Genomic DNA, 26,961 nt, shown 5'->3' with positions numbered 1-26,961 from the left:
AATTAAGGACCAGGCACCCCGGACATTCTCTTTTCCCCCTTCTTCCATTAGGAAAAAGATACAAAAGTCTGAGGTCATGTACCACCAGACTCAAGAACAGCTGCTTCCCTGCTGCTGTCAGACTTTTGAATGGACCTATCTTGCATTAAGTTGATCTTTCTCTACACCCTAGCTATGACTGTAACACTACATTCTGCACTCTCTCCTTTCCTTCTCTATGAACGGTATGCTTTGTCTGAATAGGGCACAAGAAACAATACTTTTCACTGTATGTTAATACATGCGACAATAATAAATCAAATCAGTTCCCTCCTGGCCTCCTTCCATTCCCCTCCCGCTGAGTGACAGCTCCCTCCCGGGACCCCGTTCCATCTTCCAGGGCCCCCTTTTCCATTCTCCCGGGTCACGTTCTCTCCTCCCGGGCCCCGTTCCATTCTCCCGGGTCACGTTCCATCCTCCCGGGTCACGTTCCATTTCCCTCCCGCTGAGTGACAGCTCCCTCCCGGGCCCCGTTCCATCCTCCTGGGTCACGTTCCATTCTCCTCCCGGGGCGCCCCCGTTCCATTGCCCTCCCGCTGAGTGACAGCTCCCGCCCCTCGCGCCGGCTCCCGGGCACTTCCTCTGCGAGCCGCCCCATCCGCTCGCGCTCATTTGCTGCTTTGCAAAGATGGCGTGGAGGTGCACCGTGTCGAATTTGCGAGTGGTGGCTTCCCTGTGCCTGCGCTCCCCGGCCACCTGGCAGCCCCCGCACAGGACGGTGCGGATGGTCTGGCCGCTGCGGAGCCTGAGCACCGGCAGACCGGCCCTCTCCGGTGCGTCCACCTTACCCTGTGTGTGTGTTTCAGGGGGAATTGTGTGGGGGCGTTTGATCAGAGGGTAGCAGCAGTAAGTTGAGCAGCAGCTTTCCTGAGCAAAGTCAAGCCCAGGTCATGTAGCAACTTCGCAATGGAGCGTTTTTGTAAAAGTCTGAAGCAGAAAAAAATGCAGCTTTATATTTGCAAATGCTGGGCCTGGTTTGAATGTGTGTTTCCCTCCTGCTCTGATGCATTTTATTTAATGTGTAATTAATTGTAACGGTTCCCTGCTGGGCAATCAGGAGGATTAAGGCGAGAAGTTAGTTAATGGGTCACCCAGTTGGGGCTGTTTGCTATTATGTTTAAATTTTGTCCTTTAACAAGCAGTGTTTCCTAATGCTTCTCGCGTAAACTTTGCATTCCGTGTTCTTGTCACCTGGGGCAGAGTTTTGTTGAAATGCATTTATTTTTAAAATCAAATGCATCCACTTTAATGGGTATATATTTTTTAAAGGATTGTTCGCTGACGGAATGCCACGCACTGTGCGTCCTTCCAATTGCCCTCTGATCCGAGTGCCCCCTTCAGTCTGGATCCCTCCACAGTCCCGTGGACTTTCGTACCTGTGGCGGATTAAATAACACTTTTATCTGTAAAGTTCATTTATGGGCTGAAGTTGGAAGTTTTCATATCAGAGCACTGGCATTCTCAGCAAAAGTCTTTGGATGGGTCTCGCCAAAGTATAGAAAAATGTCATTAGCATATAACCTGTGACTAAATAAGGAATTGTATATTTAAGTAAAAAAACTAAACTTAAGGCAATTTCTAATTAACCTACCTAAAGAATCCCTACGGTGCAGAAGGAGGCCATTCGGCCCATCGAGTCTGCACCGACTCTCCAATGAGCATCTTACCCAGGCCCTATCCCTGTAACCCCACTCATTTCCCATGGCTATTCCACCTAACCTACACATCTTTGGACACTAAGAGGCAATTTAGCATAGCCAATCCACCTAACCTGCACAGCTTTGCAGGCACAGCACAGGAACAGGCCCTTCGGCCCACCAATCCTGTGCCGATCACGTTGTCCTATCTAGACCAAAAGCCTATATCCCTCTATACCCCACCTGTTCATGTGCCTACCCAGATAAGTCTCAAATGTCGCTAATGTGTCTGCCTCAGCCATCTCACTTGGCAGTCCATTCCAGACCCCCACCACCCTCTGTGTAAAAAAACCTTCCCCCCACCCCCCCATCTCCATTGAACCCCCCCCCCCCCCCCCCCCCCCCCCCCAACACCTCCACCTACCTTGAACTTGTGCCTCCTTGTGATTGTCACTTCTGCCTCCTTGTGATCATCACTTCTGCCCTGGGAAAAAGCTTCCAACTGTTCACCTTATCGACACCCCTCATAATTTTATGAACTTCTATCAGGTCGCCCCTCAGCCTCTGTCTTTCCAGGGAGAACAATCCCAGTTTATTTGAACTTTCCTCATAGCCTCCCTCATAGGAATCCTTAGCACCTGGAGGAAACTAGCACAGACACGGGGAGAACACACAAACTCCACACAGTCATTCAAGGCTGTATTTGAATGAGAAATGGAACCCAAGAAACAAAATAATACATGGAGCATAATAATGGCAGGATGTAAGAGTCCATATAAAAAAAATTTTTGACATTTTTTCAGGTGAAACTCACGTGATGTTTAGGAATAGCTTACTTTATTTACTTTATTTAAACGGTGAAAGAAAATACTGCTTACTTTGGATACATATGGTGTATTATGTATCAAAGTAATTCTTTAGTTGTATTGTGTAGGGTTCCTAATGTTTATTCTTGAGCACAAACGATCCTGATCCTCACCCTTGATTTAAGTGGTGTGACTGTAATGCTATAATGATCGCGATAAAATATAGATACATTCTACTGCTCATGAAGAAAGTGGTAACTTGTGAATTTCAGAAAAGGTGTGGAGGCAAATCAATCTTCAGGTTAGAAATTATTAACTGGACTTGGATCGCCAATTATTTTATAGAGAATTCTGGTTGAAAGGCACCATTTTTGGGAAACTAATCAGTAATCAGGGCGGCACGGTAGCACAGTGATTAGCACAGTGATTAGCACAGTGATTAGCACAGTGATTAGCACAGTGATTAGCACAGTGATTAGCACAGTGATTAGCACAGTGATTAGCACAGTGGTTAGCACAGTGGTTAGCACTGCTGCTTCACAGCTCCAGGGACCTGGGTTCGATTCCCGGCTCAGGTCACTGCCTGTGTGGAGTTTGCGCATTCTCCTCGTGTCTGCGTGGGTTTCCTCCGGTTTCCTCCCACAGTCCAAAGATGTGCGGGTTAGGTTGATTGGCCATTGTAAAATTGCCCCTTAGTGTCCTGAGGTTTGTAGATTAGAGGGATTAGCGGGTAAAAATATGTAGGGATATGGGGGTAGGGCCTGGGTGGGATTGTGGTCGGTGCAGACTTGATGGGCTGAATGGCCTATTCCTGCACTGTAGGGTTTCTATGATTATCTGGGTTCAGTTGCATAGTTTAACCAAAGTATTAGGTGTGGACATGATTTGATGAGAAATGTGATTCCTGTTCCTGTAATCTGCTGGCTGTTTACCAGTGCTGTTCTCCCCTTCTTGATATCTGTTGAGGTCAAACTGCTCATTCAGCTAGGAATGCCACAAAGCACTGGAAACCCCTAAAAAATGATTCAACATACAATCTCAAGATGGTTTCAGCTTGAAATCACACAAACAGGGCAGATGGTCAAAATCTAAAGGGCAGAAGTGACAATCGCAAGGGGGCACAAGTTCAAGTTAAGGGCGGGGGGGGGAAAGGTTCAGTAGAGATGTGTGGGGAAGTTCATTTACACAGAGGGTGGTGGGGGCCTGGAATACGCTGCCCTGTTTGTATGATTTCAAGCTGAAACTATCTTGTGGTTTGTATGTTGACTCATTTTTTGGATTTCCAGTGCTTTGTGACATTCCTAGCTGAATGAGCAGTTTAACCTCACGTTGCCAGGAACTCGGGTTCAATTCCGGTCTTGGGTGACCGTCTGTGTGGAATTTGTCTGTGTGGGTTTCCTCTGGGTGCTCCAGTTTCTTCCCACATTCCAAAGATGTGCAGGTTAGATAGATTTTGTCATGTTAAATTGTCCCTTAGTGTCCCAAGATGTGTAGGTTAGATGGTAAATGTGTGGGGATATGGTGGGCGAAAGGGCCTGGGTGACGTACTCTGTCAGAGCGAGTTGGTGCAGACTTGATGGGCCGAATGGCCTCCTGCACTCTAGGGATTCTATGATCCTGTCGATGCCAGTGTTGTAGCTGTTTTGGGAAAGTTTGGCTACAGGCGCTGTTAGTTGTGAAGCATATGTGTTCAGTATTATTGCTGGGATGTTGTGCAGATCCATCACCATTGATGAATCCAGTGCATTATGCTGTTTCTTGATATGTGGAGTGAATCAAATTAGCTGAAGGCATCTCTGATGCTTGAGACCTGAAGATGAAGAGATGGATCATTTGCTTGATGTCTTTTGTCCTTGTGTGCTGGCTTCCCTCGTTAAGATCGGGGAATATTTCATAGAAATCATAGAAACCCCTACAGTACAGAAAGAGGCCATTCGGCCCATCGAGTCTGCACCAACCACAATCCCACCCAGGCCCTACCCCCATAATCCCTACATATTTACCCGCTAATCCCTCTAATCTACGCATCCCAGGACACTAAGGGACAATTTTAGCATAGCCAATCAACCTAACCTGCACATCTTTGGACTGTGGGAGGAAACCGGAGCACCCGGAGGAAACCCATGCAGACACGAGGAGAATGTGCAAACTCCACACAGACAGTGACCCAAGCCGGGAATCGAACCCAGGTCCCTGGAGCTGTGAAGCAGCAGTGCTAACCACTGTGCTACCGTGCCGCCCCTCCTCCTTTTGTAGGCCCCCCTCCTCCAGTTAGTCGTTTAATTGACCAACACCATTCAAGATTGTGGCAGGGCTACAGAGCTTTGACCTGATCTGTTGGTTGTGGGCTTGCAGATACTTAGTTCTGTCTATAGCTACTGCATCTGCAGTTTAGCATATTGTCCTGTGTCGTAGCTTCCCTCGGCCAGCTCATGTGTCACCAAGCCATTATTGGTGATGGATTTTGCAGTCTCTGACTCAAAAGTACATTTTGTGTCCTTGCTACACTCAGTGCTTCTTCCAAGTGGCGTTCATCATGGAGGAATAATGCCTCAGCAGCTGAGGGAGGTCAATAGGCCGTCCAGGAGGTTTCCTTGCCCATGTTTGACCTGATGCCATGAGGCTTTATGGGGTCAATGTTGAGGACTCCCAGGCAAACTCTTCTGACTGTATGCCATTGTGCCACCACCACTAGTGGAGTATGTCCTGCTGATGGACAGGTCATAACCAGGGGTGGTGATAGAGGTATCTGGGATATTGTCTGTAAAGTGAGTATGATGATGTCTGACTGTTGCTTGACTAATCTGTGCAAGCCTCCTCTCAATTTTGGCACAAGCCTCCCATATATTAGTAAGGAGGACTTTGCATGGTAATCTGGGCTGGCCATGCTATTGTCATTTGTGATGCCATCCAGTTTTATTCCTTTTTGATTTTTCGGTTCGATACAACTGAGTGGTATGTTCAGCCAAAGAGTCAACCATATTGTGCAAGTCTGGAGTAAAGTGTAGGCCAGGCCTGGTAAGGGCAGCAGATTTTCTTCCATAAAGGACATGAATGAATCAGATGGGGTTTAATAACAATCAGATAAACATGCGATCAGCTCCCAGGTCTGTGTTGACCCATGCGATACACAAGAATAGGCACCCTCCCAACTTTTTCCATTCCTCACTTGTGGCAACGATACAGTTGTATAATTTGTTTTCTATTCATTCAGTGGATGTGGGTGTCGCTGGCGAGGCCAGCATTTATTGCTTATACCTCATTGCCCTTGAGAAGTTCATGGTGAGCTGTCATTTTGAACCACTGGGGCCTCATTATGTAGAGTTTGGAGGCTCTGTTATTGTGCTATAGTGGATTACACTCCAACGTTCCCATATCAACATTGAGTGAGCTCAATGTGACTAATAATAGACTGTGGTGAGCTGTCCTTTTTAAATAAGGATCTGATCATTTGGGTGATTGAACAACTGGTGTGTAAATCTTTGCATATGTTGTTGGAGGAGCACACCACTGCCGGAGAATGAATTGTGAAGCCTTTGTTGTGACGACAGACATACTGCGTAACCTCCACTTGTTAATGAGCTAACAGTTACTTTGTTTTTAAACCTGATGTAACCTTATCAGACTGAGGTAGGCTAAGTGCTGTTAGTGGATATCCTGTAGCCGCACTTACTGAGTCAAAGGATATGTATGTAAATAACAGTACCATCAGAGCCACTGATGTTGATCAAATTATATATCCATTTTAAAGATGGTCAGGAAGATGTTCCAGCTTGCAGAGATAAATAAGGGGATACGAGAAGTGGCCAAGGTAACTTGTTCATGTTGGAAGAGTGGGAAAGGATGGAGGTAAAGGTGTATCGGGAGCACTGGGGAAGGGGACAGAATACCAAACCATCAAGTGTCAAAGGGGGGAAAGGCATTGATATCCTGCAAAAAGGGGAAGTAAAACAGAAAAATCGAAAGGGAATAAAACTGGATAGCATCACAAATGACAATGGGAAGCAAATCCAAGGTAGAGATGAGGTAAGAGATGAGATCTTGCGTAAATGGCATTGTGAGGAAACATTGCACCCAATTTAGACTGAACTGCAAGAACTGAATGAGAGTCAGACACATAGGCGAGCTTTCATTTTGACAAGATAGGTTGAGAAAATTTTACAGGGGGTAAGTGGGATGTTTACATGGGCAACTCTTATACATAACCCTCTTAAAAATCCCATGTGATTGTGTAAGAGGGCACAGTAAAGTATGATACCTGAAGTAAGTAAGGAACTAAGCTTGACTGTTCTAGGAAGTATGTGCAATGGAAAAGTAAATTGCCATGTGTGCATTTCTAATAGAAGCTATGTTGATGTAAACTGTTCCACTCAGTAATAATAATTTCTCATCAGTGGTAATTGTGTAGTGTCTCCACTACAGGAATGTGCAGTTGTAATATGTGACAAACAGATTTGATTTATTATTGTCACATGTAGTGGTATACAGTGAAAAGCAAAAGCATACCGTTCATCGAGAAGGAAAGGAGAGGGTGCAGAAAGTAGTGTTACAGTCATAGCCAGGGTGTAGAGAAAAATCAACTTAATACGAGGTAGGTCCATTCAAAGGTCTGATGACAGCAGGGAAGAAGCTGTTCTTACATAGGCAATTTCCATTTTAAATGTGGATATGGGAGTTTATAATGGGGTATGTACAGATTTGATAAGATTACATTAATGTGTAAATTAATTATTAGACAATAATAGTGAAACTGGGTCTGGGTATTGATGGGGAATCAGTTACTTTTGACAGCATGTTGGCCAAAGCAAACCCAAAACTAGTAGTTTAACCAGTGTGTCTGTACATCTTATTAACCAATTCCACATGGAATATCGAAGTCACCATTACTGCTATTATCTGAAAGGAACAGAAGATTCAACAGTATGTATTTGTGTCTTAAATGCCTTGCCTTCAGTCATCACCTACACTTGGCAAGAAGTATTTTGTGAATGTACAGATCTTGGGGTGAAACTTGGGTGGAGCTTTGAGTGTGGCGATCAAACGTGTATTTGGAATGAAAGGTGAGAGGTGGTTGAAGAAGGTGAATGTGGCGATTTGGTTTGCTGCTCATAAGGATACATCAAGAATACCTTTTGAAACATGCCAGCAGACACAGATGGTAATTGTGAGCTTATTTGAGGGGAATTGAAGCCTAGGTCACTGCCAGCTTATCAGGAAGGCAAAGGGGGTAAGGTTAGGATAAATCAGGATTAGGGTGGAGGAGGTGCAGTATATTCAAATTATATACTATTGGTTCATTCAGAAATAAAGTGTTTGAAAATATCAAACGTGTTATAATACTGTTATTGGACGAATGTCCACTCAAGTGAGTGAAACCGGATCCTTGGGTCAGTTTGATGGAAAAATATAAAAGAAAATCTCGCCCAGAGTGGTATTTTTGCAGTTTCTGAATAAATGTAGCCACCAATGTAATGAAACTTTATGTTGGATAGAAGGCCAGGAGGCAAATACAGGAAGAGAAATGAGCTGCAGAGGGAAAACAGAAACGTTAACAAGAGAAGAGGATGCTGAAGGAAAATATAAGTTGATTGAGGTGCAATTAATAAAAGAAACTACAGAACAGAAAATTAGAACACAAAAATATACAAAAATGAGGACGCTCAGCTTAAGTTGCTACATTGAGGGCTTTCAGATTCTGCTAAACCAAGGGTAACAAACCTTTTATTTTGCGTGAAAATTCATTTTTTTTCTCACTCAGTGAGCAAATTTTGCAAAATGAAGAATTAGAAATTTATCTTGCTATTATCAAAACAACACAAAATGTGCATTTTTTTTCATGAGCAAACATCAAATCCGAAGACCAATTTATCAGTTTACTTTTCTTGTCCCATACTGAAGACAGATTTAATGAGATGGCTGGCATTGCAGTGGCTACACCAAGGTGGGAGGTGATTTCTACATGACCTGACATTGCTAAACCAATTACTCATCATGCATTTGAATCACCTCTTGTTTACCTGCGCATGCACAGCCCAGCATGGTGGCTTTCGGGGGGGGGGACAAATCAGATCAACTCCTCCCCATAGCACATACTAAGACTCTGGAATTCCCTCCCTAAACCTCTATGCTTCTTTTAAAACAACATATCCGGGTGTTAATTGGAAAATAAATAAATAGATAGCCTCGGGAACCCAAGTGGTGATGCATTTCGTAGCATAGATGTGTTTTTAAACAGTTCTCTGTTGATAAGTGAATTCTCCTCCATCCTTCCAACAACATTTAGTCACTAGTTTTGCTTCATCCATTCAAACGTATCAAAAACAGATAATATTCTGCCACATTAGAAATCAGAGGAAATTTAGACAGTGCCATGAAAAGGATAAGCATATAGATATCATCTTTTTTTTCAAACCAACATTAGTATAACTTTATCTAGACTTTTATCATGCTGTCATCTTTTGTCAATAGAATACTCGCTCATTTTATAAAAAATAATGTACGACTTCAATGCCAGGCGTATATTCTCAAGGCAGCACAGAAAAAAAAACTTCTTTGAAAGCTCAAAGCTGAAGGCACTGCAGCGTGCAGAATCATGTAGACCAGGAAGATTCCAAACTAAGATGGCTGACTGGATAACCTTAGCACAGCTTGAAGGAAGCAATGTCATAATAGCCTCATTATTCTTGACTTCATTTTTGTTACCTCCATTTCTTCATGGGATGTGTGCTTTGCTGGTAAGGCCAACATTTGTTACCCACCCCCAGTTGTCCTCGAACTGAGTGGCGTGCTTGCACGTTTCAGAGAGCAGTTAAGAATCAACCACATTGCTGTGGGAGTCACATGCAAGGCGGACCAGGCAAGGATGGCAGGTTTCCTCCCCTAAAGGACATTAGTGAATCAGATAGGTTTTTAAAACAATTGATTTGAGGTTCTTGGTCACCATTACCGAGACTGGCTTCATAATTCCAGATTCATTTAATTGCTGTGACGGTATTTGAACCCATGACCCCCAGAGCATTTTCGTGGGCCTCTGGATTACTAGTCCAGTGACATTACTATTATGCCACCATCTCTCCATGACATGTAGATTGTGAAAAGGAGGTTAGTTGCCTGGGAGAATACTGCGCTTTTGTCCAGTGCTTGTAGTCACAATATTTTTGTGGCTGATAAAATTTATAGTCAATTTTTAACCCCCAGAATGTTGATGATTTGGGATCTGACAATGTTAATGTCCCTAAATGTCATGGGTAGATGAACTCTCTCGATGGAAATAGCTATTGCCTGGCACTAGTGTGGCATGAATGTTACTTGTCACTTAGAAGCCCAGACATGAATGTTGTCCAAGTCTTGCTGCATGCAGGCATGGACTTCTTTATTATCTGAGGAGTTACAAATTGAACTAAACAGTGTGTGTGATCCTCAACAGATATCCTGACTTCTGACCTCACAATGAAAGGAAAGTTACTGAAGTGAAAGAAGAAATTGTTCTTCATCTGATCACAGTTCAGTTACCCTTGCTGAAAATTGCATCTGATTGGATAGGACTGGACTTGGCTGCGAGACTCTCAATGGCTGAATGTGAGGCCAGATGAGAGTGACTGCCCTTGACAGCTTTTGACTGAGTGTGGCATCACTGCAGGATTGATATCACTGCACGAGCTCCTCAGAGTAGTGTCCTAGGCGCAACCGTCTTCAGCTGCTTCAGCAATGACCTTCTGTCTGTCTTAAGGCCAGAAGTGTGCAGTGAACATCTGACAATGTTCAGCGCCATTCCAATGTCCTCAGATACTGAAGTCTGTGTCCAAGTGCAGCAAGACCTGGACAATATCTGGGCTTGGGCTGACAAGTGGCAAGTACCTTTTGCGCCACACAAATGCTAAGCAATACTTGTCTCCAACAAGAGAGAATCTAACCATCGTCCCTTGACATTCAATGTCAATCGCTGAATCCCCCACGATCAAGGAGGTTACCATTGACCAGAAACTGATCTGGACCAGCCATATAAATACTGTGGCTATAAGAGCCGGTCAGAGGCGAGGAATGCATTGACAAACTGGTTGGACAACCCTGTATTAAACAATGTAACAACTTGGGGTCTGCAGCTCAAGTATTTATTCGTCACAAGTAGGCTTACATTAACACTGCAATGAAGTTATTGTGAAAATCCCCTAGTCGCCACACTCCAGCGCTTATTCGGGTACACTGAGAGGGAATTTAGTATGGCCAATACACCTAACCAGCACATCTTTCAGACTGTGGGAGGAAACCGGAGCACCCGGAGGAAACCCATGTAGACACGGGGAGAACATGCAAACTCCATACACAGTCACCCAGAGGCTGAAATTGAACCGGCGTCCCTGGCACTGAGAGGCAGCAGTGCTAACCACTATGCCACCGTGCCGCCTGTAAGATGTAGGGAATTGAATCAGCATACTCAGATGCATAAGATGCTTTCAAAGGTCTTTATATGATGTGACCTCTGATCCATACATTAAAAATGAATCAAGAATTCGAAATTGTCTTTTATAACCAGGTTTGTATTGAATATGAATATGTCTACAGTGAATAATGGAACATGTGCTGAAAGCTATGGGTTGAAAATGTTACCATCATGTACATAAGATAATATGTCATTGTGTTAATCAGTCTTTGTATCCATCATCACGAGATAATTTGCTGCAAAGTTATGCAATCTAGGCTACATTTTCTGCTTTGAAACAGAAATGATAAAATTGACTGATATTTAAGGAAAGTTAAGCTTGAATGATACCTGATCAGTGGAGACTACGTTTAAAAAGCAACTAGTACTTAGTTCTAATATAAAAACAGAAAATGCTGCCGAAACACAGCAGGTCTGGCAGCAGCTGTGGAGAGAGAAACGGATAACGTGTCAAATCTATGACTTGGAGTCATATGGAAATCATAGAAACCCTACAATGCAGAAGGAGGCCATTCGGCCCATCGAGCCTGCACCAACAATCCCACCCAGGCCCTATCCCCGTAAACCCAGGTATTTACCTTGCTAATCTCCCTGACACTAAGGGGCAATTTAGCAAGGGCAATCCACCGAACCCGCACATCTTTGGAGTGTGGGAGGAAACCGGAGCACCCGGAGGAAACACATGCAGACACGGAGAGAATGTGCAAACTCGAAATTGAACCCAGGTCCCTGGCGCGGTGAGGCAGCATTGCTAACCATTGTGCCACCGTCCCGCTCTTCCAAACATGGAAATTATAGGAAGGTTTTTTTAAAAAAAGTCATTGTATTTCAGTCGTGACATCAGGCTAATGTGTGGTTTCATTTGAATGCTTTAATTTATGACTTCTGGTGCAGTATCCAAAGTAGCATCCTTGCTCAGGCATTTATAGCTTTATTAGAGATCAAGATCACCAAATTGTACTTAATATGTAAACATTAATGTTATGTGGACTGCCAAACCTTAGACATGTTTTATCACATTTGATGTTGGCTGATTATGTATTACAGCTCGTAAGTTTACAGACAAACATGAATGGGTAACAGTTGAGAATGGAATTGGTACAGTGGGCATTAGCAATTATGCTCAGGTGGGTACTTTCTTTATTACCATTCCGTGTAATTCTTCTATCAGTCCTTCACTTTTGAACTCCGCGATACTATCTGTGCTGGTTTAAATGCACAAGGTTTGCTTGAATGTTTCTGGACTTAGTCCATTGTTCAGTTTGGCATTGCAAGATCAGCTTTTCCTAATCACGTTTTAGTCCTGGCGTTTATTATCAATGAGACCAAGGTACACTTCACTATCAGCACTTGTGACCCTTCTGTGAAAAATTGTTCTAATTTATCATTGTGAATAAATTTTATTGGCATGAAAGTGGGAAATTACTAAATAAACTTTGTAGATATGAACACAAGAATGCAGTTGAGCCTTGTGATTCTTAAAATACAAAAGTCAGACTTGTTAAATTTTTTAAAGCTTATGTTTTTGCAAAAAACTATAGTCGTTAGTTATTGTTGGTTAAAATATGAATTTTCCAGAAAAAAAATCAATTTAGTTGTGTTAAATATTGTGCCTGTAAGAGCACCAATCTGTTTAAAACAATATGTGACTTTGAAGAATTAGTCATGCAAGGTGGATCTAGCACTTAGCTACCAACAAAGTATCTTGGACTGAAAAATATATGCCTTAAGTTTTAAACATATCATTCAGTCCAGCAAATGAGCTAATCCACTTATTGAAGCCTGACACCATCCACGACAGAGCATCCCTTGACTGTCACCCCATCCACACCTTTAAGTGTTCACTCCCTCCAACATTGGCGCACTGGCTGCAGTGTGTACCATTTACAATTTGCACTGCAGCACCTGACTGAGGCTTCTTCAGCAGCACTTTCCAAACTTGGAACCACTGCTACCTTGAAGAACGACAGCAGCAGCAGTAACGCCATCGCCCACAAGTTCCCCTCCAAGTCACACACGTTTTTGACTTGGAAACATATTGCCATTCATCCTGGACTTCCCTTCCTAACAGTGCTGCAGGTCTACATACACCACATGAGCTGCGACAGTTCAAGAAAGAGGCTCACTACCACTTTCTCGAGGGCAATTGGGGATGGGCAATAAATGCTGGCATTGGCATAGATTCCCACATAGGTGAATGATTAACGAGAATGGACTCTATACTTGCATCTTTGAAGCTTATTGGGGGGAACAGAGGAAGGGTAACTTTAAACATCAATAGGACAACTAAGAAAAAGGAAGTGTGTTAGGTTGGGTATGTTATGTTAAAAGCAGTAAATCTTGGAAGGGCGTTGTAAAGAGCTAAAATATATTTCCCTCCAGATTTCATATTAAGGTTGTGTGCAGAACTTCAGATGTTTGCTTGTTTTGTAATCAAAGACTTAGTGCAAACGGTCTTTACTCAAACTGTTCAATCGCAAACCAGGAGGGGATTTGTTCTAATTTTAGCTCAATGTTGAATTTGCATTTAAATAAGTGAAATGTCAGCAAATGGTAAACATTTAACCCAAACAATGTGTATTTACATAAATGATATCATTTTCTTCTGCTTCATATTTTGTATATGAAATGTGAAAGGTGCTTCAATATCCGTCCGCTACGTTGCTTGCCTGCCTTCTGTCCCTGGCTACATCTCTGGATGAGCTTGGGAACAAATGTTGTGCTTTTAATTCTCAGTTTGATGTACTGTATTACTATTAATGGTCAGTCTATGGATCAATAAATATTCTTAAGTGTATGGGTACATTGCTTTACAATTCACCTCTTCAAATGTTAGGTTTTGGTCAGGGATCTGGGCATTTAATATCCGACACATGTTCCTATGATCTATTATCTATTATGGATCTCTGTTCAACAGTCCCTTATGCCCACCTTTGAAATACTTACCCTCAGTAAAACTTTTACATGTTCCCATTCACAACCTGCGGCCCCTGTCGCAATATTCCCGACTGCCCTGGCCTGAACCTGCACCTTCCTCCCGTATTACCTCATGCCCTCTCCTGGCTCATCTTGTCCACAACATTAGCCTTTTGACCCCGTTTCCAATAAATTGCTGACCATCCAATCTGTCCTTCTAATTCATATCGGAATTGACATTGTCAATGGTCCCCTTTTCCCAAATCCTGCCCCTCCTCCCTTTCAAGACCATCCTTGTCACATCCCGCAAAAGAAAAGCCATCCTTGTCCTTGCTGATCACTCTCCCATTCCCAATTTCTTTCCTCACTGAAACCCTGGAATTTGTCATCTCCCACCTTTCCCGTATCTTCATATTTGAATCTCAGAATCAGCAGCATCAATAACATACATTTATATAACTCTTTGCACCGTGTACATTCCAAGGCGCCACAATGCCTCTGTTTTGAATGAGTTGCAATTTCCTTTTCCCCGATTAAACATTGGGAAAACCAAAGCCATTTGAGTGAGACAGGAAATCCCCACCCGAGGTTAAGAGACATTTCCTTTGCCCCTCGCCCGCTTCGATTCTGTGGCGGGCTAGGCAGTAGAGTTTCGGCAATTGTCTTTAGTCCACTTACAAACTCGGTTTTATTGCAACCAATTCTGTTTCACTCCCTTGGACCACTTTCTCTGGTCCAACCAACTTTTTTGTTTTTTTTAAAAGTTTTTTAATAGGTGTCACAAGTAGGCTTAAATTAACACTGCAATGAAGTTACTTTGAAATACCCAAACATGGGTGGCATGGTGGCACAGTGGTTAGCACTGCTGCCTCACAGCACCAGGGATCCAGGTTTGATTCCAGCTTGGGTCACTCTGTGTGCGGACTCTGCACATTCTCCCTGTGTCTACGTGAGTTTCCTCCGGGTGCTCCAGTTTCCTCCCACAGTCTGAAAGATGTGCTGGTTAGGTGCATTGGCCATGCTAAATTCTCCCTCAGTGTACCCGAAGAGGCGCTGGAGTGTGGCGACTAGGGGATTGTCATAGTAACTTCATTGCAGTGTTAATGTAAGCCTACTTGTGACACTAATAAATAAACTTATAAACACCTCAGCCTTGGTGTCCTATTTGACCTGAGTTGAGTTTCTAACTCCATATAATCTCCATCAGTAAGACTGATTACTTCTATCTCTAATAATGCCAATGAAACCACTAGTTGCTGAAACTGCCATTTATACCGAATGGCACTTGTCATCTCCGGACTGTTATTGCAGTGTTCTCATGGGTGACCATTGATCCTCTGAAGCCTGTAAATTGTAGCTCATCTGCCACAGCTTACTCTACACTGAGTCTTGCTCAACCTTCACTCCTGATCTACATGAGCTGCTGACCCTCCATCGCCTCCAACTTTCATCATCATGTGAGGGAGGCAGTGGCGTTGTCACTGGACTTAAAATTCAGAAACCCAGCACAATGCACTGGGCACCTGAGTTCAAATCCCACCATGGCAGAGGGTGAAATTTGAATTTAATAATAAAAAAGAAATCTGGAATTAAAAGTCTAATGATGTCCATGGAACCATTATCGATTATTGTTTTAAAAAAACCATCTGGTTCACTAATGTCCTTTAGGAAAGGAAATCTGTCATTGTTACCCGGTCTGGCCTACATGTGACTCCAGAGCCACAGCAATGTGGTTGACGAGCCAGCAACATCCACATCCCATAAACAAGCAAAAAAAATGTTTACCCCGGTGGTGGGATGAGGCATCTCTATTGATGTTCAATTGGTTGAACAATATTACATGGTCTGTTTTCATTAACTGTGGGCATAGGAATTTATAATTCAAGACATTGATAGAAAATGTGGGAGATTGAAGAATATTTTGAAATAGTTTCAAGCTCAAGTATATCTGTCCACCTGTTGCACAATAGAGAATTAACATTACTAAATGAGTGCTAAAACTCCTGATGTACAGGATTGTTTTTCTCTTTAGGAAGCATTAGGAGATGTTGTATATTGTGGATTGCCAGAGATAGGCACAAAGTTGAACCAACTGGGTGAGTATTGGCTTTGTTCCATTGTCTTAAACGTAAAACCTGAACACATTTGTGTATGGAACCAAAAGAGATGGGGGAGATACTAAATGGTTTTTTTGCATCCGTATTTACTGAGGAAACGGGCATGGAGTCTACGGAAATAGGGCAAACAGGTAGGGAGGTCAGGGAACCTTTACAGATTAAAGGGGAGGAGGTGCTCGCTGTCTTGAGGCAAATCAGAGTGGATAAATCCCCAGGACCGGATAGGGTATTCCCACGGACCTTGAGGGACGCTAGTGTTGAACTTGCAGGGGCCCTGGCAGACATATTTAAAATGTCAGTATTCACGGGGGAGGCGCCGGATGATTGGAGGGTGGCTCATGTTGTTCCGTTGTTTAAAAAAGGTTCCAAAAGAAATCCGGGAAATTATAGGCCAGTAAGTTTGACGTCGGTGGTGGGCAAGTTATTGGAAGGTGTGATAAGGGATAGGATCTACAAATATTTGGATAGACCGGGACTTATTAGGGAGAGTCAACATGGCTTTGTGCGTGGTAGGTCATGTTTGACCAATCTATTAGAGTTTTTCGAGGGGGTTACCAGGAAAGTGGATGAAGGGAAGGCGGTGGATGTTGTCTACCTGGATTTCAGCAAGGCCTTTGACAAGGTCCCTCATGGGAGGTTAGTTAGGAAGGTTCAGTCGCTAGGTATGCATGGGGAGGTAGTAAATTGGATTAGACACTGGCTCAATGGAAGAAGCCAGAGAGTGGTTGTGGAGGATTGCTTCTCTGAGTGGAGGCCTGTGACTAGTGGTGTGCCGCAGGGATCGGTGTTGGGTCCATTGTTCTTTGTCATCTATATCAATGATCTGGATGATAATGTGGTAAATTGGATCAGCAAGTTTGCTGATGATACAAAGATTGGAGGTGTAGTGGACAGTGAGGAAGGTTTTCAAAGCTTGCAGAGGGATTTGGACCAACTAGAAAAATGGGCTGAAAAATGGCAAATGGAATTTAACGCAAACAAGTGTGAGATATTGCACATTGGAAGGACAAACCAAAGTAGAACGTACAGGGTAAATGGTCGGACTCTGAAGAGTGCAGTTGAACAGAGGGATCTGGGAATACAGGTACAGAATTCCCTAAAAGTGACATCGCAGGTGGATAGGGTCGTAAAGAGTGCCTTTGGTACATTGGCCTTTATAAATCGGAGTATCGAGTATAAAAGTTGGAGTGTTATGGTAAGGTTATATAAGGCATTGGCGAGGCCGAATTTGGAGTATTGTGTACAGTTTTGGTCACCTAGTTGCAGGAAGGATGTAAATAAGGTTGAAAGAGTGCAGAGAAGGTTCACAAGGATGTTGCCGGGACTTGAGAAGCTGAGTTACAGAGAGAGATTGAATAAGTTGGGACTTTATTCCCTGGAGCGTAGAAGATTGAGTGGAGATTTGATAGAGGTGTATAAGATTTTGATGGGTATAGATAGAGTGAATGCAAGCAGGCTTTTTCCGCTGAGGCTAGGGGAGAAAAAAACCAGAGGGCATGGGTTAAGGGTGAAAGGAGAAAAGTTTAAAGGGAATATTAGGGGGGGGGCTTCTTCATGCAGAGAGTGGTGGGAGTGTGGAATGAGCTGCCGGATAAAGTGGTAACATTTTAACATTTAAGAAAAACTTGGACGCGTTCATGGATGAGAGGGGTTTGGAGGGATATGGTCTAAGTGCAGGTCAGTGGGACTAGGCAAAAAATGGTTCGGCACAGACTAGAAGGGCCAAAAGGCCTGTTTCTGAGCTGTAATATTCTATGGTTCTATTTGTGGAGGGCTCAGTTGATTAGTTAAGTGGAAATAAATATGGAGCCTGCACCAAGCAAGAGGCCAGCAGGACTCGAGACCAGTCATCTTGGACTGCTCTCTTTCACCACCTCACGTCAGACTGCAAAGCAACATTGATTGAAGCTTGGAAAGGAAGACATCTCTGGTCTTTCCCCCTGGCTTGGAGTAGGTGCATGGCATGGGAAGCCTATTTGAGAATGAAGTGCAAGAGATGCTTGAGTAATTGAAAATGAGTTGGCACGTCCAGTTAATATCAAGTGTTTGTGCCTCTAGATGGTGTAACCTGGATAGGTAACTGGCTGTCTGATCGAAGACAGAGGGTGGTGGTGGATGGAAAATTTTCGGACTGGAGGCAGGTTGCTAGCGGAGTGCCGCAGGGATCGGTGCTTGGTCCTCTGCTCTTTGTGATTTTTATTAATGACTTAGAGGAGGGGGCTGAAGGGTGGATTAGTAAATTTGCTGATGACACCAAGATTGGTGGAGTAGTGGATGAGGTGGAGGGCTGTTGTAGGCTGCAAAGAGACATAGATAGGATGCAAAGCTGGGCTGAAAAATGGCAAATGGAGTTTAACCCTGATAAATGTGAGGTGATTCATTTTGGTAGGACTAATTTAAATGTGGATTACAGGGTCAAAGGTAGGGTTCTGAAGACTGTGGAGGAACAGAGAGATCTTGGGGTCCATATCCACAGATCTCTAAAGGTTGCCACTCAAGTGGATAGAGCTGTGAAGAAGGCATATAGTGTGTTAGCTTTTATTAACAGGGGGTTGGAGTTTAAGAGCCGTGGGGTTATGCTGCAACTGTACAGGACCTTGGTGAGACCGCATTTGGAATATTGCGTGCAGTTCTGGTCACCTCACTATAAGAAGGATGTGGAAGCGCTGGAAAGAGTGCAGAGGAGATTTACCAGGATGCTGCCTGGTTTGGAGTGTCGGTCTTATGAGGAAAGGTTGAGGGAGCTGGGGCTGTTCTCTCTGGAGCGGAGGAGATTGAGGGGAGACTTAATAGAGGTTTATAAAATGATGAAGGGGATAGATCGAGTGAACGTTCAAAGACTATTTCCTCGGGTGGATGGAGCTATTACGAGGGGGCATAACTATAGGGTTCATGGTGGGAGATATAGGAAGGATATCAGAGGTAGGTTCTTCACGCAGAGAGTGGTTGGGGTGTGGAATGGACTGCCTGCAGTGATAGTGGAGTCAGACACTTTAGGAACATTTAAGCGGTTATTGGATAGGCACAGGGAGCACACCAGGATGGTAGGGAGTGGGATAGCTTGATCTTGGTTTCAGATGAAGGTCGGCACAACATCGTGGGCCGAAGGGCCTGTTCTGTACTGTACTGTTCTATGTTCTATGTTCTAAGGAAGCCATCAGGAAACGAATGCATTGTCAAACATAATCAACACTTCCTTGAAACAAGAACCCATATTGAAGTAAATTGTCCAATGCTGGAAATTTATGGTATACTATTATGTTTTGCTTCAATATTTAACAGCAGAGGAAATGTGAGTGGCTTTGTACAACACTTGTGTGTAAGCTTATTACACCTCTTTAGCTAACAAAGCAGCATTCATTCTAATTTGAATGAAAACTGTACCAATTTGTCTCTTGTAAAAGGGGAACGGTCCAGTAAAGTAAGCACAATGAAAGCAGATTAAAGTGGCAGTCTTGAATTGCTTTCATCTTTCCCCCCATTGGGCAGATGTCAACATAGTCCTCTAATCGCTTCAAACAGCAACCAAGTTAAAGCGTTTATTTAAACTAGTACAAAGTATTATTGTCAGCCACTTCCATGGCATCAGTAAAATGTCGAACTTCCAACTTGATGGAAAGATATTACTGTTGTCAGTTGTTTCAATATATACGAACCTACCTATGAACTCTGAGCAGGACACATCCAATCATCTCCCTCAATCCTGTCCCTCCATTTGATACAAATCATAGCTGATCTGATTGCGGGCCCCCAGCCCTCCTGTCCTGCCTGTCCCCTTTTAACATGGGACTCCCTTGTCAATCAAGAATTTATCTAATGTTTTCAAAAGTAATCATCAGTACTGTACAAAGTGTGGCAAACATTCATTTCTCAGATGAATTTGGTGCTCTGGAAAGTGTGAAAGCTGCTAGTGAATTGTATTCGCCCCTGACTGGAGAGGTAACTGATGTAAATAAGGCTCTTGCTGACAATCCAGGACTAGTCAATAAATCCTGCTACGAAGAAGGTATGTGAATTATTTGTAATAAGCTTAAATAAGGAGGTTTTAACTTTTCAGTATGTTGGAATTACTTTCTGAGATTCCTTTTTTCTAAGCTGAATGCTGTGGCTTTTTGGGGGGGAATGGTGACAGGAATGTGAGACTGTCAACCAGTAATGTGACGTCCGTTGTAATAAGAATAGTTTTATTTCAAATCCAGTTATTTGGTGTAATTTAAGATTATGCTTTGTGTATTTTGGGCCTTGGACATGAAAGTATTTCAATTAATCATTCTTGAACATAGCTTCATATTGCCTTGCAATTTAGAGTTATAGAGGTTTACAGCATGGAAACAGGCCCTTTGGCCCAACTTGTCCATGCCGCCCTTTTTTTAAAAAAAACTCCTAAGCTAATCCCAATTGCCCGCATTTGGCCCATATCCCTCTATACCCATCATACCCATGTAACTATCTAAATGCTTTTTAAAAGACAAAATTGTACCCGTCTCTACTACTACCTCTGGCAGCTTGTTCCAGACACTCACCACCCTCTGTAAAAAGATTGCCCCTCTGGACACTTTTTAAACCTCTGCCCTCTAGTTTTAGACTCCCCTACCTTTGGGAAAAGATATTGACTATCTAGCTGATCGGTGCCTCTCATTATTTTATAGACCTCTATAAGATCACCCCTCCGCCTCCTACGCTCCAGAAAAAAAAGTCCCAGTCTTTCCAGCCTCTCCTTATAACTCAACCCATTAAGTCCTGGTAGCATCCTAGTAAATCTTTTCTGCACTCTTTCTAGTTTAATAATATCCTTTCTATAATAGGGTGACCAGAATTGCACACAGTATCCCAAGTGTGGCCTTACCAATGTCTTGTACAACTTCAACAAGACGTCCCAACTCCTGTGTTCAATGTTCTGACCGATGAAACCAAGCATGCCGAATGCTGCCTTCACCACTCTGAACACCTGTGACTCCACTTTCAAAGAGTTATGAATATGTACCCCTAGATCTCTTTGTTCTGTAACTCTCCCCAACGCCCTGCATTAACTGAGTAAGTCCTGCCTTGTTTCCATCTACCAAAATGCATCACCTCGCATTTGTCTAAATTAAACTCCATCTGCCATTCGTCAGCCCACTGGCCCAATTGATCAAGATCCCGTTGCAATTGGAGATAACTTTCTTCACTGTCCACTATGCCACCAATCTTAGTGTCATCTGCAAACTTACTAACCATGCCTCCTATATTGTCATCCAAATCATTAATATAAATGACAAACAACAGTGGGCCCAGCACTGATCCCTGAGGCACACCGTTGGTCACAGGCCTCCAGTTTGAAAAACAACTCTCTACAACCACCCTCTGGCTTCTGTCAAGAAGCCAATTTTGTATCCATTTTGATACCTCACCCTGGATCCCGTGAGATTTAACCTTATGCAACAACCTACCATGCGGTACCTTGTCAAAGGCCTTGTTAAAGTCCATGTCGACTCAGAATTTCTATGATCTGAGCTTCAGTCATCTACCTAAATGTTCACAAAAGAAAGCTTTGCATTTGACGTTGCTTCACTGATACTAATGCTCCCGCTGCCACTAATTATGCTGTCCATACTATTCTCTGTATTGATTTTGCAATATTATTGTATGTCTCTGCATTCTTGACCAGAAGGTGCTGCCAATTTCCATTGGCCAGCAGAAAGAACTCCTGTAACATGGTGGATGATGACAGTTTCACTGTATTTCATATAAATGGGACCAAAATGTTTGTCTTGCTCTTGTCCTTCACTCAACTACTGAAGGAGTTCCTGATTCTTGTGTTGGTCTGCAGATCTTTATGCCTTTATCATCAAAATACTTGTTCTCATTAGTTTCTAATTAGGTGACCTTTCATCTGCACAATTCTATTGATCAGAAACAGTCACTTCTATAACCCTGCACTCGTGAATTCATTTTGCGAGGAACCAGGAAACCTCATTGTGATGACATACAACATGTTGCTTTTCCATGGTCAAATCCTTCATTATTACTCCTTGAGATCATCCTGGAGAACAACAACTACAAACTCCTCTTTCCACGAGATGCAGTTACTGCCAACTTCACACAACTGCACCCTCCTATTGTGACCACAAACCTCAAATTTGAGGCTATGTGCTCAATTTCCCCGCCACCTAATTTTACCACTCTTTTATATTCCAGCCTTCTTGATTGAGCGATCACTTTATACTCAGTCGGCTACTTAGAAATGTACAGAGTGGGAATGATTTTGAATCTGGCATCCTCCTCCGCTCACCGCCTCCCAATGTACTATTAAACCACTTCCTGAAGCTCAGCACCTTCAATTTGCTCCCGCTCATGTTTCTAATATCCCCCCCCTCAACTATTAACACACTGTCCGTCCTCTGGCACCACTTTCTCAGCATCATTGTTCCCATCCTGCAGAGAGTCCTCCTTCCGTTGCCACTAACTATTGCATCATCTAAAATCTTCCACTTTTTCTTAAGTATTTTGGAATACATTGTTACTTTGGAATTATCTCATTCATACCTCTTTAGACTCTCCAGTTCAACTCTGTCTTCAGCTGCAACACTTGAGATTGTGCTGCTCAAAATCACATACAGGGCGCTGCCTGAATGTGAATTCGTCTTCTCCCGATCCTCCGGGATTTTTCTGTGTTGCCTTTCTGACTATCAATCACAAGAACACAAGAAATAGAAGCAGGAGTAGGCCACCAAGCCCTTTAAGCCTGCCTACCATTCAATACATTCATGGCTGATCTATACCAGCCTCAATTCCTTTTCTGTGCTATTTCTCCATAGCCTGCTATTCCTCGATCTGTCAAATATTTATCCACCTCCACTTCAAATACTTCTAATGATCCAGCCTTCACCACCCTTTAGGGCAGAGAATTCCAGAGATTCACTCCAAACCCTTCCATCGTTCACTGCTATTGTGCTGTTTCCTCAAGGCCCTATTTATAACTTGCATGTAGACAGGGCCGGGATCATTTTTTGAATTCCTGTAATTGCTGAGGAGTTTTAATGGACAGACATTTGTTGGTGGCATGCTTATTATTTCCCAATGTGTGAGATCCCTTTGCCAGTGGTGCATACGAGAGATCTTGGCTACTGTTTCTCTTTGCATGGTCACCTCTTCTGTGCTTTCTGGCTGCATCCTTGATCCTTTTTCTATCATTTGTGTTTTCCACCTGCAAACAAAGGATCAGCTCCCACATGCATGATGGTCTTTCTCACCACCTCCATCAATCCCAAAGCTGTGGCTATGTCCTGACTCCCAATTCATGATTCAATCCTACATGAGCTGAACATGCCTGCTGCTTAATAATGACTTACTCAAATCCATCCCCCGTCCAATTTTATCAGCCTTTCAACTTGCCTCCATTAATATTCCTGGCTACCATAAACGTAGAACCTTTCCATGCTGCTCATTCCCAAACTGAGAGACTATTTTCCTCCCACTTCAAAAAAACTGTATGCTTCTGCCCTACCTCTGTCCCCTCTCCCGTTCCCTGCTACCCCTGCATCACCACCCCCAGTCATGTTACTATTTTAGTTTGCTCTGACACTTTGGCATCTCTATCTCTTTGCCTGCCAAATTGATTGGATCATCCCAGTGTTCTGGTCTTTGGCTCACTCGTTTCCTCTAGTGGCTGTCACTGCACATAACCTCCACTATGCAGCACTGACTTGCTTTGTTTTGCCGCTTCCTCTTGTTTGAAGACTCATTGTATTTTCCATCACTGTAAATCACTCTCTTTTTGAGCAATGCTATAGAGGTGCAGATTAGATGTTTCACTAGTCACCCGGTGAATTATTTACTGAGACTAATAAGACACACCAGGAAGAAATAGCGAAGCCTACAATCTTGTGGTTGTAAGACTACAGTGGTAATAAAGAAAGGTGATTGCGATAGATATTGCTCTCCCCAGAACAATTTAATTATTGTTCCCACCCCACCCTCAGGCAGATTATCTCACTTTGTTCCTGGAAAAATACTGTATCTGCACAATATTGAAAGTATTTTTATAGGTAACATTCTTTCAAATAGCTTCGGGTTTTGGCCTATCTTTTATTTACCAAGAGATGGAATGAAGACCCTTTCCCTTAATTAAATCATTTTGGAAATTCTGAGAACATGTTTTCTGCAAGAAAAAATATTTGGTTTTAAACAGAACTGAAATTCATCCAATGTAAATCATGAAATTTCTTCCAAAAATCTCTCAAATGAGCTTAACATATAGTTCTGATGTAACTTAGGAAGTGAAATGTCTGGATATTAATATTTCTAACTTCACATTTCATTTTTTCATGTGAAACTAGATTTATTGAAAATAGCAATTTGTGTAGAATTTTTCATGTGTCGTGACCTGGTGATTTTTTTTTTTGACAGGCTGGCTTATTAAAATGGCACTTGATAATCCCGCTGAAGTTGATGAATTGATGGATGAAGAGGGTTATGAGAAATTCCTAAAGTCCATTGAAGACTGAGCCACTCTTCATTCCTGGCAATTAAAAGTTGCACGTCTTGTTCCTGTGTACTTTAGCAGTGAGAGTGATGGGTTGTGTACCACAACTCTTGGCTTAACAAGCAAGAGTGATTTATAAGGAGTACGGTTCAATGTGATCCTCTTAAAAGTAGTCATAATGGAAATAGATGAGATTTCTAAAAATGACAATTAACTTACACAATCCTTCTGGTTTTACGATGTCTCAGCAATTGAAAGATGAGCAATATATTGGCCGTAAATTTTTAACCATTCAACAGTAGGTTGTAATTAACTTCAAATTTGAATTTGATACAATGGAACTAGTCAATAATGTGTAAAGCTGGTCGCTATGGCACTGAATCATGACAAGGTCTGTTTTTGACCAATGATACTATGGCTGTGTTGGTGAATTATTTTGTTGTTTTTATTTTCAGGTTATTTTGTTCTCTCGAAAGCCATGATGTCACTCGATTGTAGTTATTTTTCTACAGATTAAACCACAATTTAATGGCGGGTGGCTAATTGGTAATAAAACTTGACATAACTGGAAAATCCCTACAGCTGTTGTATTTTGTGGTTCTGCCTACGTTGCATAGTTGATACAAAGTCTACACCTCATTAAATAATGGTAAATGGTCTTGATTCATTCAGTTTCTATAATGCAATATTGCTGATAAAATAAGTTTTTGTGGAAGCTTTTCATCTTCCACTCATTAGGACAATTGCAAGAATACTAATGTCAGAGGAAGCAACAACTTTATCCTGTATGAAAAGAGATTGCTGATTGGTTGGCAAGTGGACCCTGGTGTCACTTTAACAGAGGGCCATTTGTTGGTTCATTCCTCAGGAAAATGCCTCGACCAATCTGTCAAGTTGCCTAGTTTAAATTTTCAAACAGTGTTTGGCAGTTAACAGTCAGTCACCATTTTCATGCATTCTCCATGGCAACGCCTCTAATGATCAGAGTCCACTTGCTGACCAATGGGCATTTTCTTCTCGCACAGGATAAAGTTGTTTCCCCTGACATTGGTATTTTTGTGACTGTCCTAATGAGTTCAAGATGAAAAGCTTCAACAAAATCTTATTTCAACAATTAAATACTTCATATTTGTAAAGTATCAATTTGAACTTTTTCCATTTTGAAATCTGTAGGTGTTCAGAGAGAATAATAGAAACAACATAAAACAGTGCAGGGGCAATTAACAATATGTACACTAATCTTTATTGTGATATGTACATTCGTACCACATTTCTGTTTCATTATATGATTTTTGCTTCTCATTTGAGATGTCAGCTAAGCAGTTTCATGGGCTATAGCTTTTATTCTAGCCTAAAGGAGTAGAACTACTCCATATTGTAAAGATGATTCTGCAGACAGAATAGGCTCAGCCAGAATCTTACTCATTTGGCATATAAAAATTAAGATTTTTTGGCAGGAGACGACGTGGGTTTTCACACATAGGTGATAATATAAACATATGATTTTGATGACTTGAATTTTTTAATAGAAGTATAAATAATTTCAAATGAAGATGAAGAGGTCCAAGGCTACATCTGCACAGGGTTTTAGCTACTATTGAATTAACTGTCCACAGGTTCCCAATGTTTTGTGGGACTTGCATTAAATTGCAAACCTATGAGGGGATCCAGTGTTGTCCCACCAAATATGTAGTTTCTCACACGTCAATGTACTTGGTTAACAAAGGACTAATAAATTATGTAGAAAACATTTGTAATTGAGCAATGCATTTCTTTGTCGAAAGAAAGGACAGCGGGTATTGTAGTATTGGAGTAAACTGCATATCAGTCTTTCAGACGGAATCATGTTGCTTTGCAAGTCAATTTCTTAGACCAAACACTGATCACAATAGATAGAAACTTGAGTAAATTGCAGGATTGTCAATGTTCCTCTTCAATAAAGGAAGTTGAAAGAATTTTTACATCTTCCAAGATTACAACGGATCTGAATCCAGGAATAGGCAATTCTGAATCTAGAATTTAAGGATTGTATCTGCCAAGTAATAAAGGTAATTTGTTAATTAGAATGATATCATCGTAAACATCTAAATTGAAATAGCTGAAGATTGTAGATTAATGTTTTGGGTTCTTTTGAGGGTATCACTGGACTCCCAAGAAGTGATATCCTTGCACAACTGCCACACTAATACAACTGATGTGAGAAATGGGACTAATGAATTTCCCTACAGCTGAAAGATCAAAGGATTAGACTTTCAAATAGCTAAAGCATCTCCACCCCATTTATAGAATCCATATAGTGCAGAAGGAGGCCATTTAGCCATCGAGTCTGCTTGACTCTGACAGCATCCAAGCCAGGCCCATCCCATCCTTGCAACCCCATGCATCCACCTCACTAACCTACACATCTTGGGACACTAAGGAGCAATTTACCGGGGTATCCCATCTAACCTGCACATCTTTGGACTGTGGGAGGAACCTGGAGGAAACCCACGCAGACATGGGGTGATACAAAAGTCTCCGGTCATGCACCAACTGACTCGAG

The 26,961-nt window shown here is 42.5% G+C and overlaps 1 protein-coding gene across 1 annotated transcript; it reads left to right on the top strand.

The window, feature by feature from the left end:
- Positions 1-641: 641 nt before the first annotated feature.
- Positions 642-24,996, top strand: LOC144492524 (glycine cleavage system H protein, mitochondrial-like). Its single transcript, XM_078210627.1, has 5 exons — positions 642-812; positions 11,970-12,049; positions 15,871-15,934; positions 19,830-19,961; positions 24,344-24,996. The coding sequence occupies exons 1-5, from the start codon at positions 668-670 to the stop codon at positions 24,439-24,441; spliced, it is 519 nt and encodes a 172-aa protein (XP_078066753.1). The 5' UTR covers positions 642-667; the 3' UTR covers positions 24,442-24,996.
- Positions 24,997-26,961: the final 1,965 nt, after the last annotated feature.

This window comes from Mustelus asterias, chromosome 4, assembly GCF_964213995.1.
Source record: "Mustelus asterias chromosome 4, sMusAst1.hap1.1, whole genome shotgun sequence".
Taxonomy (NCBI): Eukaryota; Metazoa; Chordata; class Chondrichthyes; order Carcharhiniformes; family Triakidae; genus Mustelus; species Mustelus asterias.
Note: the sequence above shows the minus strand (reverse complement) of the source record. Positions and strands in the feature narration are given on the sequence as shown.